This window comes from Halyomorpha halys, unplaced genomic scaffold (assembly GCF_000696795.3).
Source record: "Halyomorpha halys isolate HHAL.00 unplaced genomic scaffold, Hhal_1.1 Scaffold142.1, whole genome shotgun sequence".
Classification (NCBI taxonomy): domain Eukaryota; kingdom Metazoa; phylum Arthropoda; class Insecta; order Hemiptera; family Pentatomidae; genus Halyomorpha; species Halyomorpha halys.
The window spans coordinates 634,859-651,773 of NW_027113471.1; the positions used below are offsets into that span (position 1 = coordinate 634,859).

A 16,915-nucleotide genomic window follows, 5' to 3' on the forward strand; every position below is an offset into this window, starting at 1 on the left:
TTTTTTTTTTTTTTTTTTTAATTTTATACATTTTAATATCTACATTATTTTTATGAAGCTGGGACAAGACAAATTTGAAATTATCTATAACTAAAATAGATTTCAATTTAAATACAATATAAATAATCGGATTAACCAATCAATTAACTCTCAATCTCTGATTAGAAGTGAAGGGTGATTATATAATGATAAGTTTTTGTTTGGATCAGTGATGGTTATAAATCAAATCGAGTCAATAAAATTAAAGCTTGTTATTTTGTTTTTGTGTTGAAAAACCTTGAATCATTCTCAATAAAAATAACATTCCTGATTACTGATGATTTTTCACATCAGGTATCAGAAGATAAAATAGATGTTAACGAATTATGAAAATGAACACTCACTAGAAAAATTTTCAACACCGCTTAGTTGGCAGTAAAAAGAAGAACTTTTTTTTTCCACAAAGTGTTAACCAATTTCAAAATTCATGCTATCATCAGAACTAAATTATTCCAACTAAAATGCCACTATTATAAAAGAAAAAATTCAAAAATCCTGTAACAATAACAGAGAGTTAATAGGTTAAGAAACTAACAAAGAATTACAAAGAAAGAAACAGTAAACATTTTACTATATTGTGAAGTTAAGGTAAATAAATTATGTATCTCAATATAATTTATTTACCTAAACTTACTTTAATATTTTAGTTGGAATAATTTAGTTCTGATGAAAGCATGAATTTTGAAACTGGTCAACATTTCAAAAATCATGTGACAATAACAGAGTATCTGTTCCTTACCAGATATACGCCTAAATATATTTTGAGTCAGGAAACAGATATGGCCTCGATGTACTCCTACAAACTGAAAGCACCCTTCGATTGTATTTTTAAATTTCTGGAGATGCCAGGTTTCTGCTTACCTCATATCCTAGCAAAAGTGGTGGCAAAAATAAAAGTTTATTGGTATCAGAAGTACATGGAATTTGAGGAGTGTTATGGAACTGATTTCGATCCTTTAAATGTTGCCGATCTGCGCAGAAGATTCACTGCAGTTAGACATATGGTTAAGGAATCGGAAAAACAAAGTAATCTTGAAAAATGTTGTAATATCCTCTTTTTTAATAAATAGTTGATATTTATAGATAAATTATTTTAATTATGTTTTTATTTATGTATATTGTTTATTTGTTATTTTAAATCAAAAAACAAGCTAACCAGTTTTCATTATCTAAAATAAAGACGCCTTTCAAAACGAGATAGATGGCGGTGCGCGTCCTTCCGAAGTGTTCGTTGGGTTGTTTGTTTGATAATATGAATTGAAATTTGTCAACTTTGGTTCTTACTATACAGTAATTATGGAAAAGGAATATTCAAAGAAGAAATGGAGGAAAGTGAAAATTATCAATAAACTAATTACATCGCAAATTATAGCAAATAAAGCAGAGTGATTGTACTACAATCGATTATTTATTGGATCGAGCAGTAAAAAGTTGAAGATGGAGGAGAGGAAACAGTGACTCTTGATTTTGCGAGCTTGGGGAGAAGACGTCCGTTCAGCTAGAGAGGGGAAAGAAAAAAAAGCCATTGTTGAGAGTTGGAGATAGCATCATCGAGAAGAGATCAACAATTATCAGTGGAAGCTGTGTGATTGGTTAGTCTTGTTTCTAAGCAGAATTTATTGTGTTTGTAAAATGTCTAGAAATTAAGTTAGTCTTATTAGTAGTAAAGTGCCGTCTGTTCTGATTGCCAGGTAACTCGCCCTGAGAAAAGTCTCTTATGTTATAAAATTATATTATCTGTTGAGTATTTTTTTACCCCAAAAGTTTTTAGGAGTTTTTTTGAACCCAAGCTATCTCCTGTATAATTGAAATTAGTTTAAAGAACGATTTAAAATTCTTTTTATTTTATTTTTAATATTTTTTTAATTATTACAATGTCTCCAGTCCAGTTATTTGTTGTACGCAGTGTTATGTGCAGTAAATACGGTAATGGCGTATTTAAACAATTATTTTGACTTGTTATCGATGCAGTCAATTTTCTATTGTAGATCAAGATTACTCAATTTAAGTATGAAATATAGACAGATGACAGTATGGATAACTGTCCAATCAATAACTACTATGAAAAAGAAGATACCTTTCACTTCTTGGGAACCTGTTCCAAGTACAGTGAAATTATAAAAAAATATTTTAGATGTTTAAATTTAAATATATTAGACAGATGTTTTTCCATTGTCTGTATGTATTTTTAAAATTGTGTATGGATCTATTTTTTTTAAATAAACATTTAAAATAATAAAATAAAAAGTATAATGCAATTAGATTTTTTAAAATAAATAATGTTATTATTAGTGAATTAAAAATTCACTAGCTAGAGTGATGCCTCATTGACATTTTGCAATCCAACTCATTTATTATCATGTTTGGTACTGATCAACAAGTGCAAGATACTGAAAGGTTCTAAGAATTACAGTAGATTCCCCCTGATTCAAAAGGAATAGCTGATTCTATCGTAAGCTACAAGTGGAATAAAAAGATAATTTCATCAAAATATTTACAAAATTCTACCCATATTTAGCTGTGGTTAAAGGTTCAGTGGCTAATAACCTAGACAATCCAACCTCGTCTTGAAGGCTGAAGCCTAAGCTAATCTAATCCATCCTGTTATAAACTCTTTATTTAATTATTTTTACTATTATCATTTTTCTTTTTTTTTTTTAGTTCACTTTTATTTTCTCAAATTTTTTTTAAAGTATAAATCAAATTTTTATTTAATTATTGTTTTATCATTGTCATGGTTATGGTATTGTAAATAGTTAGGGGTTTCTTTTGCATGAGACTATACCTCCCATTATCAACATTTAAACACAAAACTTACAAAGTGTTAAAATAACCATGTTAGGTCAACAAGACTGATCTGATTATAAATAAATTTAAATAAATGCGACATCTTCATAAATTAATCAGGACACATTATCCCTCATATAATTTAATTTAATTTGTTCCATACTTTAATATGAAATTTTTGAGATGAGAGAATGGCTTCGCCCCGTTTGTGATGCTCTTTCTTCCCTCTTTCCCTTATCCTATAAAATAAACTTTTCGTGAAAATAAAACTTCACAATAGCCACGACGATACACTTTTGGTAAATATTTTTATCGGGAATATAAAATTTATTACAGTTTTATTTTTATCTTCTTAACCCATTACCTAATATTTTTAATCAACAATAACTCGAGAAGTTACACAGCAACTCAATATTTTTAATTTTAATTAACTAATTAATAATCAAATACATTTAAAATTATAAATACTGAACAAAAACATCAAAACAAGCTCTTCCTAGCAAAATATAATGGGTCAATACCGTGTTTTTTCCTTAAAAATAGAAAATGGTTTCTCTGAGACTGGAGTTTGTGACCACCCCAGGAAGGTTAAATATTTTAGTTTTATAAAATTTAAGCTAAAAGGTATTGGTATTTAAAGATTGTTAATTATTCTTTTTTATTTTAAGACACAACTCGTATTTCCTTCAATTGTGATGGGCAGTATGAAGGGCTATGTTAGCCAGCCTCACCAGTTTCTTCCGGAGCGCTGGATGAAGTGCGATAGAAGTAACCATTATATTCATCCTTTTGCTTCGTTACCATACGGCTTCGGGGCAAGGATGTGCCTTGGCAGGAGGTTTGCTGATTTAGAAATGCAAATATTGCTGGCCAAGGTGAGTAAAACAGAAACTACTTTCTAATTATTTCTCATCATTTCATTATAATTTATTTTCTTTTATTTCATCTTGATTCCTTATGTATTGGCAGTTCCCGTTTTCATTGCCTCATTTTATGTCATTTCAAAGTTTAAAAAAATTTAAGGATTGTCAGGGTTGTGGATATTGAAGAAATAAAAAATAGTTCTCAAAAATTTATTCATAATACCATAATAACAATTTTGTATTGCCAACTTTTTGAAGGCTGATTTCAAAAATTTTTAGAAAATTTGTTTTCTTAAGGGAACAATGGTGACATTAATTTATGATAAGCAACTCTTGTTTGTTTATACAACATTGTAGTTGAAAAATATTTGAACATTGAAGTTTTCATTTGTTCAATTGCCATATGTTACGACATAATGTCTCAATATTTTATGGAATTTCTACTGTTGCTTCCACCACTGGTGAAGTTTAAAATCACTAAAGTAGAAGGGAATGCAATGAAAATCGAACAACAATTGAAAATTTTAGTAGTTATTTTATGATTTATTGGAAGGATAATTTATAAAAAAAAAAGAAAGAAATAATTGTGCATTATGCAAAAGACTTCATTGATGAACTAAAGACGACAAAATATGTCTTTATGTATTCATATATATTTTTTCAACTATGAGATGATTTGCTTAAAAACAGATTCTGACATGAGTATGAAGAAAATCTGTTAGGCTATTGCTATGAGCTTATGGGGTATCTCCTATATGTATCTTTCTTTTAAGCATTTATAATATATCTAATATTTTTGATGTATGAGTTCAGTATTTGGAAATGAAGTTTCATGATCCAATAATAAAATATAATTATGAAGAAATAATTAATCTTATTTATTTATTTATTTTTTTTTATTGGGTGTTAAAAGTATTTTACTTTTCAGCTTATCCGAAATTATAGGATTGAATATTTGCATGAACCATTGGAATACAAAGTGACATTTATGTATGCCCCTGATGGAAAATTAAAATTAAAGATGTCCGAGAGGAAGGAATGACAGTACTTAAATTTGAATAATGAATATCAGAAGATAAACATTACTGTTATTTGGCCAAATGCCTAGGTGATCGTAAAGGTTAACGAAGAAAAAAATTAATTCTCAAGGAAAACAACTTCTATAAATCAAACAATTTCAAAATTAATGTTAATATTTTTATGTATGTAAATTCAATTTATAATATGTAAATATTTGTAATATTTAAAATTGAATTTACATACATAAAAATATATTTTTATGTATGTAAATAATTTTTAAATACCTTTCTGTTTGTTAATAATATATTCTTAGTTTGTTGTTTTACAATTATTATTATTTTTTATGTGATCAAACATAGATGAAGTAATGGAAATTTCAAATTCAATAATTGTTAAAGCCCAAAATTTTTGTTTCTATTTAGGTTAATTTTTTTGGCAACTTTCCAAGTGATTTTTAATTTTGTTAGTTGTAAGTTTATGTTTATTCATTTATTTTTATTTTTTTAACTATATGTAATTTTGCATTTTAATTTGATACACAAAAATAAGGGATATAAAGAGGTTTAGAGAGTATAAATACATTGCGGAGGTGTAACACGAGCAGAACGATACCTAAGGCAGTGGGGCCATAACAGCGGATGAGGCAGATGGCAGTGAAGATTTAGTGGCAGTGAATCCTAACACTATCCTCACCACATATGCCGATGACACATGTGTGCTCGCTGTTAATAATAACCCATTAATTGTATCCCAAAATCTCCAATCCCATATCACAGCCCTCGAAGAATGGTGTAATTGGAGGATTAAGATAAATTCCAACAAATCCCATCAAATCACCCTTCGTCGTACACCTACTGACTGCCCTACAGTTTCATTTAATGATGTTACTCTTACCACTGTCGAACAAATCCGCTACCTTGGACTACAATTGGACAAACGATTAACCAGGAGTCCTCATACAAGACTGAAAAGACAGGAAACTCCACGTCGATTTCGACTAACAGCACTTACTAGACAAACGGTCGAAACTTCCAAGACATTACAAAAGACTGATCTACATGACTGTAATAAGGCCAATCTGGACATATGGAGTTGAGCTTTGGGGCTACACTAAATCTTCGAATTCCTCTCGTATTCAATCCTTACAATCCAAAAATCCTTCGTAAAATCCTCAATGCTCCTTACTTGTCACAAATAAAATCATACATAAAGACCTTAATGTTCCATATGTTACCGATCTAGCCCGAACCAGATATCACTCCTTCTATTATAAGCTCCCTAACCATTCAAACCCCCTAGTTTCTAACCTTGCATCCTCTTCCATTCCTGACAATCCTCCGAGGTGCCTGAAAAGAAGATGGCCACGAAACCAGCTAATGTAAAGTGCCATTAGAATGCTACCAATGGGTAGTTTCTCTACATGCCTGTAACACTTCAATTTAACTTACATCAGATTTACTAAATGTATTATAATGTACAGTTGGAGATAGCAATAAATAAATATTTAAAAAAAAAATTGTATATCACTTGGAAGGTTATTTTTTTTATTATTTAATTTTCTCTAATACTTTATTTATTTATTTTTTTGTATATGATATTTATTGCAGGTCCTCCATTTTATTTTAACCCGAACCAGCGAACTTTTAACTCTGGGGAAGAGGTCGGTTTTTCACTAACAAAACACCCCTCGTTCCAACAATAATAATAATAAAAAAAAATGATTTGTTATTTTAACTCTTATCATCTTAGTACTTAAGTTTGTAATAGAAATCTTTGTTTGTCACATTTGGATAGTTTTTAAATTTATTTATTGATAAATAAATAAACCATGTTAAATATTGGTTTAAATGACAACATTTGGCCAATAGAATCAAAAAATTAAATGTGATATATTCTGAAAATTAGAACAATTAACACCACTTTATTGTCATAGAATCATAGATAAGCCTTTAAAACTTCATAATAATTGTTTATTAATTATATGATTAGTGTTTGATACATAAATATTTACCAGTAATTATACCAAATATTTGTATGTACATTATATTTTATGAACATCATGTTATTTTTAAAATAAAATATTTCATAAATTTTCTTTCATTATCTTTACCCTCCTGTCTTCAAATTGAAGTAAAAGACTAAATGTTCTGAAGTTTGTTAAATTTATTAAATATTTTATCCTCTTTCTTTAAACTTTGATTTGACTGGAAAAAATGCATTGTCTAATATATAATTCAAATATATATTATAATTCATAGGAAAACCATAGAAATGAGATAGAGACATAAAACAAGAACGAAAAGTTGCCAAATTGACTTGGGTCAAGAATATTATTCACCTAAGCTGACGGGAAAAGCAGTGGCGACACACCAGAGGAAGTTAGTACGTAGTTTTCCTAATAGCTGTTATCAGCTTCTGCATAGAAAAAGCGTGTCACTTCCAAGTGTTGCACTTACAAAAACTATGATGGACACCTGCATTGCACTCTACAACAAGACCACCTTAACAAACAAGAATTGAGCTCACCAGAACTGTTAAAGCCCAAAATTTTGGTTTCTATTTAGGTTAATTTTGTTTTGACAACTTTCCAAGTGACTTTTAATTTTGTTAGTTGTAAGTTTATGTTTATTCATTTCTTTTTTTTAACTATAAGTATTTTTAATTTGTAAATAAAAATAAGGGATATAAGGAGGTTCTACGTTTATAAATACATTGCGGATGTGTAACACGTGCGGAAGAATACCGAAGGCAGTGGGGCCAGTTCCTGCATAACCGCGGATGAGGCAGTTGGCAGTGAAGATTTAGGCAGCACTGGAGCGATGTTAGTTGGCATTGGCACGATGTAAGACGAGAGAGACGCACTGCTTCACGGACGCTCCACCGCCATTGTTTGTTGACTCTTGTTTGTTGGAGCTATTGGAACCTTTTCACCCACTCACCGGCAGTCACCACTGTAAAGTCTACAGTTTTTTGGAGTCGTCGGGTTGCCTGGTAACCTCTCTCTCACCAGCTCGCCAGCGGTCATCCTGGTCAACCAACTCTAGACTTGTGATGTTGTGATATGCGCATATCGACCCCACGCCCATCTGTGAGTGACTTTTATGTTCTTCCTCCGAGTTTCATATTTTTTTTTTTTTTTTTTTGCTTTAATTAACTTATTATTTCTAGTGTAAATAGATTTTCTTTGTTTATATATGTATCAAAATATGTTTATCCTTTTTACTCCACGATTCACTATCTTTTTTTGTAACAACATAACAGTTCATTTTTTTTGTTTATATTTTAATTAATTAAATTTTTGTATCACTTGGAAAGTTATTTTTTTATTATTTCATTTTCTCAATTATTTTTTTTTATGTGATATTTATTTCAGGTCCTTCGTATTTTTTTTTTTGTTTTGTTTTATTTTATTTCGAACCAGCGAACATTTCCCTCTGGCGAAGAGGTCGTTTTTCACATACGAAACACCCCTCGCCCCAACAAGAACGATTTGAATAAAAAAAACAAAACAAAGGGATTTATTGTATTGTAGGAAGATAGTCTGGTTGTCAATGAAGGTATCAAAATATAGTATAATAAAACTATTTATTATTAACCAACATTTCACCCCACTCTGCTGGGCTTCGTCAGGTCAGATTGAAAAAGAGATGACGAAACGTAGGTTAACAATAAATAGTATCCTTTTACTATTTTGATACCTTTATTGAACGCCACCCAGAATTTCTTCCTACAATATGCTTCATGCAGCCAACTTTCTTCAGCCAATGTGATTTACTATAGTTAGTTACCCAGAAGATCATAGTAACCCCGGTTTACGATTTAGTGTTTAATTTAGTTAGATATATTTTATTTGGAATTTGTTGTTATTTGTAAAGAAACATATGTATTTTATATTTGTAATATAATAATTTTTTTTTAAATAATATATTTATTAATATTTACAACTGTATACACATATATTCAACTAGTAAATTTGCTGTAGGTGACATAGTGACATAATACAAACATGTGGAGAATCTACCCACTGAAAGAACTCCAAAAACATTTCTAGAGGAGAAGATCTCGAGGCCATCTTCTTTTCAGACGCCTAGGAGGATTATTAGGTAATGAAGGAGAAGCCAGGTTAGAAACAATTGGATTTGGGTGGTTGAGAAGTTAATCATGGAAGGAATGGTATCTGGTTCTGGCCAAATCGGCAACATATGGAACATTGAGGTCCTAATGGATGACTTGATTTGTGACAAAGTAAGCAGCATTAAGGATTTTGAACTGTAAAGATTGGATTAGGGAGGAATTTGATGGTTTAGTGGAGCCCCAAAGCTCAACTCTGTATGTCCAGATAGGCCTTATAATAGTCATGTAGATCAGTCTTTTGTAATAGATTGGCAATTTAGGCCGTTTGTCTAGTAAATGTTGTAATAGTCGGAATCGACGAGCAGTTTCTTGTCCTTTTAATCTTGTATGGGGATTCCATGTCAGTCATTTGTCGAGATGTAGTCCTAAGTAACGGATCTGTTCGACAGGAATAAGTGGGGTATTATTAAAGGATACTGTAGGGCAAGAGGTCATGGGTTTACGACGAAGGGTAAATGTGATTTGGTGGCATTTATTGGAATTAATAATATAGTAATTAAGTTTAAAAGTAATGGTTGCTAAGGGTTGTTAGATAGTTATACATAGCAGCATACCGACCATCTTCATTTAAAATTTGTTGTTAATTAGTGGCCATCATTGTTTCTAACCAATTAGTGGCCATTATTGTTTCTAACCAATTAGTGATCATTAAAGTTTCTAACCAATCAGTGGCCATTATTGTTTCTAACCAGCTCTGCCTGCATTTAGTATGTGTTTCTTTGGACTTGTGGGTTTTAGTTGACATTCCAGTCGACCAGAACCTTTCTGCATTTTGGGACTTTGACTTGAATATGTTTTGTTGTTAATTAGTCATCTAGAATAATTCATTACAGCAATAAGGCCCTGTCTGCCCTCAATAAGTGCTAGTGTGGCCAATCGCTTCTGTACATCTGGGCCCTGTTTCATAATGAAAGCTAATAGTATTAGTCCATAGTACAAGTGTAGGAACTAGAGATACGACATCGATTAAAAAACATCGATGTTCAATACTAAAACATCGATGTTTTTTAACCATTTCAGTAACATACGCATGCTCCGGCCAGTTAGAAGTGCTTTTTCAATCAACCAATAGGCCATGGACTCCAAAAAACATCGATGTTTTTAAAATATTGTTGCTTACAATACATCACCCAAAATACATCGATGTTTTTGAACAACTATTTCAGAAACATAAGGTCTGTTCCAACGATCACGCATTTTACGGCCTGTCAGAAGTGGTTCTTTAAACAAAGAATCCGACATCGACTACAAAAAACATCGATGTTTTTTCGGTAATATATTGTAAGCAAAGATATTTTAAAACATCGATGTTTTTAGTAGTCAATGTCCTATTCTTTGATACAAAAAGCACTTCAGACTGGCCTGAGCATGGTGATCGTAAGAACAGACCTTATGTTTCTGAAATAGTTGTTCAAAAACATCGATGTATTTTTGGAAAAGATTTATATGCAATGATATTTTAATATTGAGCATAGATATTTTAAAACATGGATGTTTTTCTAGACGTAATTTATCTTTATTATGTCTTTAGCGTGATGGTTGGAGGTCCTTTTTTATCCCACCACATTGTTGATAGGAAATTGTTTATACTATATATTTTTTGTTTTCATTTAGTTAGTTTTGGAAAAAAAAAAAATTAAAAATTGGGACTAACGTAAAACATCGATGTTAAAAAAACACCGGCTTAAAAACATCGACATCGATGTCGCATCCCTAGTAGGAACTAGGCTGGTAATAATACTAATACTTATTTTTTTCATGATAGGTATGACTATTAGTGAAATCACAGGAATTAAAAAATACTAAAATACAAGTTATTATTGTACAAGTCTGTGTAATTAAATTAAGATAAATCTACAAGACTACTAGTATTAGTTTGTACTTTATTATCAAACAGGGCCGTGGACTGCTGATGGTGATAAATATATAATACAGTTCACCACACGTTTATGAATTATGGTAATTAATTTAGTTGAAGGTTGGATACTGAATGCATTAAAGAGCCAGTACAGACGTGGGCTCACCAACTTTAACATTGATGCAAACCTAAACCTCAACGTCTTGGTCTTTTTGGGTCCACTTCTGCATTGAAAAAGAATAGCATTATGCAACCTGAATGGCCTAGCTGAAAAAATTGCATAGACCACAAGTGCATTTCATTTTACAATGAAACACTATTATTTGATTAGAATGGATGCTTCTATATTTATCAGAAGATTTGAAAATTAGTTTTGCAATGGTATAGTGCAAAAAGTCCTATATGGTGGAAAAAAAAAAAATTAATATTAGAGTTTTCAAGATTTTTTGACATGAAATTAATTTAATATAAACAGTAAAGATACTAAATACACTATGAGTCCAACATTTAAAATCTATCAACATCAAACATTTCAATGAAAAAAAATTGAATAAATATATTTTTATTTACAAAAATATGTACAAAACAATAAATAAATAACATTAAAAATATCTTGTTTTCAACAGCGCATCTGCATCGTAGCTACCTCCCTGCAAAACAAAATTTGTGTTTATTAGGTTTTATATTGATATTCAAAATGGTGTCTTATTGTAAATTAATTTATAAGGTTTTTACCTGTATTTATTACAACAGGACACATAGAAACAACATGGGAATCGTGCTGGGCAGCAGGTTGTGGTTGTACAGCGGATGAGGGGAAACCCATCCCATACTCCTTTAATCATAAACATATCAGATCAAAAGGGATGCACAAATCATATTTATAATAAAAAAAAAACATGTAAATGATATTAAATTAAAATAAAAAATAATGAAGATAGTTAGGGTTGCGGTCAAAAGAGAAACGAAAATAGTTGACAACTTTTCCGACGTTCCCCTCCCAACATAGTCGCCAAACATTTCAACTTGAACAGCCATAATGAAGTTCTACAAAGTGGGCGAAACTTCGGAAAATAAATAGTTCTTAACTATTTTTGTTTCTCTTTTGAATGTAAATCTGACCATCTTCTTCACTATTTGGAATTATACAGTCAATTGTTAATATATATATAACATAAGTATCATTGAAAGGAAAATGTTAAAAAAGGGAAGAAGGAATAAGATCTAACACACTTGGACTACTGTGAAATACTGGCTTAATTCGGTACATCTCTCACATACATTCGGTCAGCTGATCCCTCAGTCAGCTGACATCGAAGTAACAGCTGACTCAGACCATAACTCCCCCACACCAGTTTACGGACAATCCTCGTAAACTAATATTACAATATAATAACATAGAAAACAAAAATAATTAAGAAAAACTTTTTGCAATAAAAATAAATTCTTATATACATGTAATTGGAAGAATTCAAAAGCTACCTGAAATAATTGCCATATACATAATTTAAACCTAAGAATAAAATTAAAGAACTCTTTATACAATACATAAATAAGCTAAAACGAACAAAAAACAATATTTACAAAAGTCAAAATAAACCTTAAAACAAATGACAATTAATAGAATTACATTAATAACCAATCCTTCTCTAATACAATCTAGTAGTTGTTGGCAATATGAGAACACTTCAGTTTTTACATTGTTATTCCCGGAAATTTTAACTCTACAATATGAACAGTTCTCCTCTTTTTAGGTTCTTTAATAGTTTCTACAGTAACAATATTGTCTTCCCTAATAATTATCACCCTGAATGGACCCTCGTATCGCTGTATCACCCTCGTACCCCTGTAAAACCCCAACTTTCTGTATACTATAGTCCCAATTTTGATCGCTCCCATCCTGTCTGTGACCTTTAAATTTTCCCACACCACCCTCCTGGTTTTTTTCCTTTTCCTTTCTTCCTCGGGCCTTCTCCCATAACTTTCTTCGAGCAACATGGTTGTTTAGTACCTCCTCACCTTCTACTGTCGTGCCCTTATAGTCCTACCGGTGTCCTCGAAGCCTAAAGAGGATCTCAAATGGTGAGAACTCCGTAACGGTGTGTATGAAATGATTATATGACACAATAGCCTTAGGCATTGCTACATCCGGTTCCAATCCCCTACAAGCAAAGATGGTCACTTAACGTGCCATGAAGCTTTTTATGCTTCCTCTGCCCTTGAGGTGCCCTGGTGTGTTGAGATGCCATGTTACATTCAGGTCCTTCATTTCTGTTCGAACCATGGCATTGTCGAATTCTCTGCCTGAATCTGATGAAATGCGCTCTGGAACTCCGTAGAATTGGAACCACAATCGGAGAGCTGTCAGCACTGCTTCCGACGACTTGTCCTGCACATGATGCGCTATTGCCGTCTTACTGAAGAGATCAATTATGGTGATCCATTTAAATCCTCTCCATGTAAAAGTTTCTACCTGTAGATCGTTGATCGGCGCATCTGCGGTAGGTGTCTCCCTTTTGGTTGATGTCTGTCATAATACTTGGTGCGTAGACAAACTTCGCAGTTTCCTTACAACTTCTGCGATTGTCTTCTTCATCCCCCACTAAAAGTACCTTCTCTTTAACGCTTGCAGGGTCTCCGAGATTCCGCGGTGATTTGTTTTTCCCTGATGATATGCTGCAGTCATCTCTCTCTGGCGTTCGTCCTCCCGGAGGGTTTCCACCATCAGCTTGCATCTGGCGAATGCCCTGTCTACCTATGTGTTCATCACGCCATAGCCGCTTGATCTTCTCCCAAATGGTTTCATTCCCAACGTACAGGTGAAACTTTTTTCACATCGAAGCATTGTTCAACGCTCTACAGATCTGGTCGTTCTTCACGCCTGGTTGTGACCAAATCGTCGCGATATTGCTCTTCCCATACTTGCTGCACTCAACTTTGAGCAATCCAGTGGTCCTCGTCTTCTATACAATCTGCCGCCTCTTGTCCCGCAGTTCCTCAATATCTACTGGTCTTCCATCCTCCGAGCGCTCGTTAGACGGAGATTCCTCCCTATCATCATCCTCTGGTACATTCTGTTCTTCTTCCTCTCCCGGTGTCCACTCCCGCAGGAATTGCCTAGACGGTTCTCCGGCCTCCACTTCCACTGCTTTTACAGTAATTTCTCGAGATAACCAATCAGCTACCACATTTTCTTTGCCTGATTTATATGTGATTACCATATTGAACTGTCACAATAACTCCTTCCAACGCGTAATCCTGGCCGGAGACTTCTTCAATTTTCCCACCCATTGCAGGGACCTATGGTCAGTGTGTAGTTTAAACTTCCTCCCGAACACATAGGGCCTAAAGTGGTCAATAGTCCACACTATTCCCAAGATTTCTCGTTCCAGCGCACTGTATCTGGTCTCTGCCTCTGCCAGGCGCCTACTGGCGTACGCCACTGAACGATCTCCTCCTTCATACTCCTGAGACAACACCGCTCCCAGCGCGTACTCACTCGCATCTGTAGTGATAGTGAATTGCCGGATGAAGTCTGGGAAAGCAAGCACCGGATCCTGGTGCAGATTCTCCATGCACCGCCTGATATTGTCTTCCACCATCAGCTTCCTGCCTTTCTTCAGAAGATTATTGAGTGGGACGAGGTACTCAGCCATTTCTGGCACAACTGTAATAATTTAATGTTTCCTCCGAGCAACCTCCGAACTCCCTTCACATCCATAGGCACTGTCATCTTCCGGATAGCTGCGACTTTATCCGCGTCGGATTTAATTCCTTCCCTAGAAATTGTGGCCCAAAAAATTATTTGTTCCTGCCCCAACGATGATTTCTTTCCCGATAATTTGAGCCCAATTTTCCTAACTCTTTTGAATACGCCGGTAAAAGCTGCACGTATTCTTCATCGATCTTACTGAACACTAGGATATCATCAAGGTAAATTTGACAGGCGGATTCGTCGATACCTCTCAGAAACTCGTCCATCAGGCGCTGAAAGGTTATGGGGCGTTTTTGAGACTAAACGGCATCCTTGTAAACTCGTAATGTCCCCTCTCAAATGTGAATGCCGTCTTGTGTTTATTAATTTGACGTCTAGAAGTAACAGGTTTTGGTGTTATTGGAACATAAGAAACAACTGTAACAGTTAAAAATAAGATCCAGCTAAACAGTAATCTGTTAATTTAACGGATAAAGCAAATAGCTGTTACTAGTACAGTAACATAAGAATAACTGAAATTAATAAAAAATGAATGATCATTGATCAGTAATCCGTTAATTTAGCTGCTGAAGATAACAGCTGCTTTCGTAAAGTAGTAGGAAATAACTGTAATAGTTAAAAATAATAAATGATAGCCAGCCGGAATAGCTCCTCCCTATTCCTAGTACGCTCACGGCAGACTCATGCCATCATTGATGACACCGCCTTCAGTGGACCCGGCAGCTTATCTTATAATGCCACGATGGCAATCCAAGATGGAACTCACCTTTATACATACACTTATCTCTATGTATATAATTAATTTATTGTTTTAATTTTCTAGGAGGTCAGGAAAAAAATAAATAAATAAATAAAAATAAATGATAGCCAGTTATATGTTAATATAACGGCTAAAAGAAATAGCTGTTTTAGTAAAGTAACAGGTAACAACAGTAACTATTAAAAAATAAAAGACTGCTCTATCCAGTAACCAGTTAATTTAAAGGAACAACTATTGTCAAGTTACAGTAACCAATAAAACAACATTTAAAAATAAAAAAATGTTAACCAATAACCTACTAATTTAACTTCTGAGGGAAATAGCTACTACTGGAAAACTACACTGTAAACAACTTTAACTGGTTAAAAATTAAGTTAGATATTTAATTTAAACAAAGAAATAGACTTGTTATTTATTAATTTCAATACATAAATAAATAACACTCAGATGAAATAATTACTATAACATAACTGACAACTCATATTCAATCCTCGTTTGTAACGAAATAAAGATTACCGTTTTTATCTGGTATTTAACCTTGAAAAACCTATTTAAATTCCTTGTATAATTCACTAACTGAACGATGTTTGTACTAATTATTCATTTCTATGATTCTTTATTTAGGTAAAGAAATTTGAAGGGATGTATTTTAAACCTGTTCTGTCAGATCTACCATCTATAACAAATTGAAATAAATAGGATGGTTTATTTCAAATTGTTTTAGATGGTAAATATCACAAGCTTGTTTATATACTAACCCCATTTCAGCTTATCACAAATAAAATTGATTGTAAAAATATTAATTTGAATTAATGAAATAAATACCTAACTTTTCAAAAATATATACACACTGTTATCCACCAATAAAAAATTACTTATTAAATGACTTAATAAGGCTCAGTTTCGGTTACCTGATTATTGTTTTTACTATTTCTACAAATTATTATTTCAAACTCAATTTAAAATTACTTACCACTTAGAGGTTGAAGAGTTCTAGTTACATTTCCCTTTTGGGCTGCTAAGGTCATCTGCTCTGCGAGGCAGACTGTAGTTATCACAAGAAGAAGTAGATACATTGTGGATGACGCCTTCAGTGCTTTGAGATCTTTATATCGATAGCTTCATATCGATAGCTTTATACTCGCTTGTTTGCTCCGTTACTAAATCCCTACAGATTTATTTTATTACTTTATTATATATGAAGGCGAATTAGGGCGTTTCTCAATCCAAATGTATCATTGGTCGGTTATTGGAAGCGTGTAACATTATCTTTTTAATTTCTTGCTAATTCCATAATTATTGATATGTTTTTCACAAAATAAAAACCGATCGGGTAAAAAACATAACAATGAATTATGAAAATATCAATACAAGGACGGAAGATTGTATACAAAAACAATCTGAAACAGAATAGTCAAATAGAAAACCAGTTTAACATCTGAAAATAACGCGTCTTCTTTGTGTCAGACTGATATTTGGAGAGATCTGGGCTGCATTCGTACAGTGTAATATTGGTAATCCGAATATATAAAACAAAAGGAAAAAAGGTACATGGAATGTTAGTCGAGGTTGGTAACCTTTTTCTACCATCGGTATTTTAAGGTATTACTTAAATTGTACACTGTATGTGATGGATCAAGGACGCAAAGTGTGCATTGATACAATGGTGATAAAATACATCGTTAGAATTTTTTAAATATTTATTTATTGCTATTTACAACTGTACATTATAATACATT

The 16,915-nt window shown here is 32.6% G+C and overlaps 1 protein-coding gene and 1 long non-coding RNA gene across 2 annotated transcripts in view; one reads left to right on the forward strand and one right to left on the reverse strand.

The window, feature by feature from the left end:
* Positions 1 to 4,895, forward strand: part of Cyp301a1 (Probable cytochrome P450 301a1, mitochondrial) — a 78,301-nt gene extending 73,406 nt beyond the window's left edge. Inside the window, exons 10-11 of the mRNA XM_014416908.3 lie at positions 3,495 to 3,701; positions 4,618 to 4,895. Coding sequence (XP_014272394.1) covers positions 3,495 to 3,701; positions 4,618 to 4,731 — 321 coding nt within the window. The 3' untranslated portion in view covers positions 4,732 to 4,895. The remainder of the gene's footprint in view (positions 1 to 3,494; positions 3,702 to 4,617) is intronic.
* A 6,352-nt stretch (positions 4,896 to 11,247) lies between these two features.
* LOC136796641 (uncharacterized) lies at positions 11,248 to 16,336 on the reverse strand. Its single transcript, XR_010844399.1, has 3 exons — positions 16,150 to 16,336; positions 11,437 to 11,536; positions 11,248 to 11,351 (listed from the first exon to the last, which is right to left on the reverse strand). It is a non-coding gene; the product is annotated as an uncharacterized lncRNA (long non-coding RNA).
* Between the last annotated feature and the right edge of the window lie 579 nt (positions 16,337 to 16,915).